This window comes from Geospiza fortis, unplaced genomic scaffold (genome assembly GCF_000277835.1).
Source record: "Geospiza fortis unplaced genomic scaffold, GeoFor_1.0 scaffold417, whole genome shotgun sequence".
Taxonomy (NCBI): Eukaryota; Metazoa; Chordata; class Aves; order Passeriformes; family Thraupidae; genus Geospiza; species Geospiza fortis.
The window spans coordinates 500,460-501,848 of record NW_005054535.1 but is presented as its reverse complement, the minus strand read 5'-3'; the positions used below and the strand labels follow the sequence as shown (position 1 = coordinate 501,848).

The window sequence follows — 1,389 nt, the reverse complement described above, 5'->3', positions numbered from 1 at the left end:
TCTAGGCTTTTCCAGGTGTGCAGCGGGCGGGCTGTGGCCCCGCCAGCCATGCCCGTGGACCTGGCCGTGCGGCTCTGCCTGAGCCATTCGCCCCCCATCCGCAAACTGCTGAACTCCTACGAGGAGCTGCGGGGCAACCGAGGCCGCAAACCCCTCCGATCCTGTCTCAACCAGAAGCTGAGCGCAGAACCTGAGCCGGAGCGGCGAGACAAGAGCTCCAAGGGCCAGAAGAAGAAGCAGGTTGTGTTTGCTGATATGAAGGGGCTCTCACTGACAGCTGTCCGCTTCTTCTCAAAGATTGAGGAGGACCTCTGTGATTTGCAGCATGCCCTGTCAGACCTTGCCGGTTTCAGACCTAGGAAGAGCCCCCTGTGGGAAGCGGGCAGGTACGTGCTGGACTTCCCACAGCCGTCTGCAAACTACGTGGCTTTCCGCAACAACCTGCACAGCAACTTGGTGTGCCTGGAGAGCTGTGTGATCCAGGGCCGTGCTCTGTCAGGGACAGTGAAGGTTCGAAACATCGAGTACGAGAAGAAAGTGATGGTCCGCATCACCTGTGATGGCTGGAAGAGCTTCCGGGACATCCCTTGCCAGTACATGCACAGCACGTACGGCTCAGCCGACACGGACATCTTCACTTTTGAGCTTACCCTGCCCAAGCCATCCATTTCCCACAGGGGCGCAGAGTTCTGCATCTCCTTCCAGTGTGGACAAAAGACCCACTGGGACAACAACCATGGGAAGAACTACAAGATCTGCCAGGTGGGCATGATCCGCCCTGCCTCCTGTGCTTTGAAGAGCGCCAGCAGGGCCTGGGAGCATCTTGGCACCTCTGGGGCTGCTGCTCTAGTCCTTTCTCACCTGCAGACCTGGCGGCATTCAGAGACCCAGGCTCCTTATTGGTAGTGTGGGGAGACACGTAGGTGCCCTCCTTGTCCCTTGGAGAGGGGTCAGCTGCAGAAGATGCTCCTCACATTTTTGTTAGCTCCTTCATGGCCTGCTGCTCCATGAGCAGCCGCCAGTCGCTGCAGAAGCTTCTTCACTTCTTGCTGCTGCTTCAGAGGCTGGAAGCTGCTGCTTGAAGCAACTCCTGCGTGTAGGTTCTCAGGGCAACACGAGAGTAGGGGAAGGGCTGCTGGGACTCGCGGCCAGCCCGGAGCCAGGCCGGGAGCCTCGGTGGCCGGTGCTGCCCAAGTGCCTTGTGTGGAGGGAGGGGACACCATCTTTGCGCTCCCGAGAAGGGCTCACCGCGGGCCTGCAGGAGCGGCGGGGTGCCTGCGGTGGTTGGTGCTGTGACTGGGAGTTAATAAAGTGACGGCGTTTGGCGACTCCTGCCTCCTGTCCGCCTCCGGGGCTGGGGCGGGGCCGGGCCCTCAGCGGGCGGCGGGA

The 1,389-nt window shown here is 60.8% G+C and overlaps 2 protein-coding genes across 2 annotated transcripts in view; both read left to right on the top strand.

Moving 5' to 3' along the window:
* GINS4 (GINS complex subunit 4) overlaps positions 1-187 on the top strand; it is a 6,106-nt gene extending 5,919 nt beyond the window's left edge. The window contains exon 8 of the mRNA XM_005429237.3: positions 6-187. The gene's annotated coding sequence lies outside the window, so the exon portion shown is untranslated. The remainder of the gene's footprint in view (positions 1-5) is intronic.
* Positions 12-1,328, top strand: LOC115947642 (protein phosphatase 1 regulatory subunit 3C-B-like). The gene has a single exon (XM_031063827.1). The coding sequence runs from the start codon at positions 49-51 to the stop codon at positions 904-906; it is 858 nt and encodes a 285-aa protein (XP_030919687.1). The 5' UTR covers positions 12-48; the 3' UTR covers positions 907-1,328.
* The last annotated feature ends 61 nt before the right edge of the window (positions 1,329-1,389 follow it).

Excerpts from the sequence above, each read along its gene's own strand:
- LOC115947642 (XM_031063827.1), top strand. The coding sequence starts at position 49 with ATGCCCGTGGACCTGGCCGTGCGGCTCTGCCTGAGCCATTCGCCCCCC.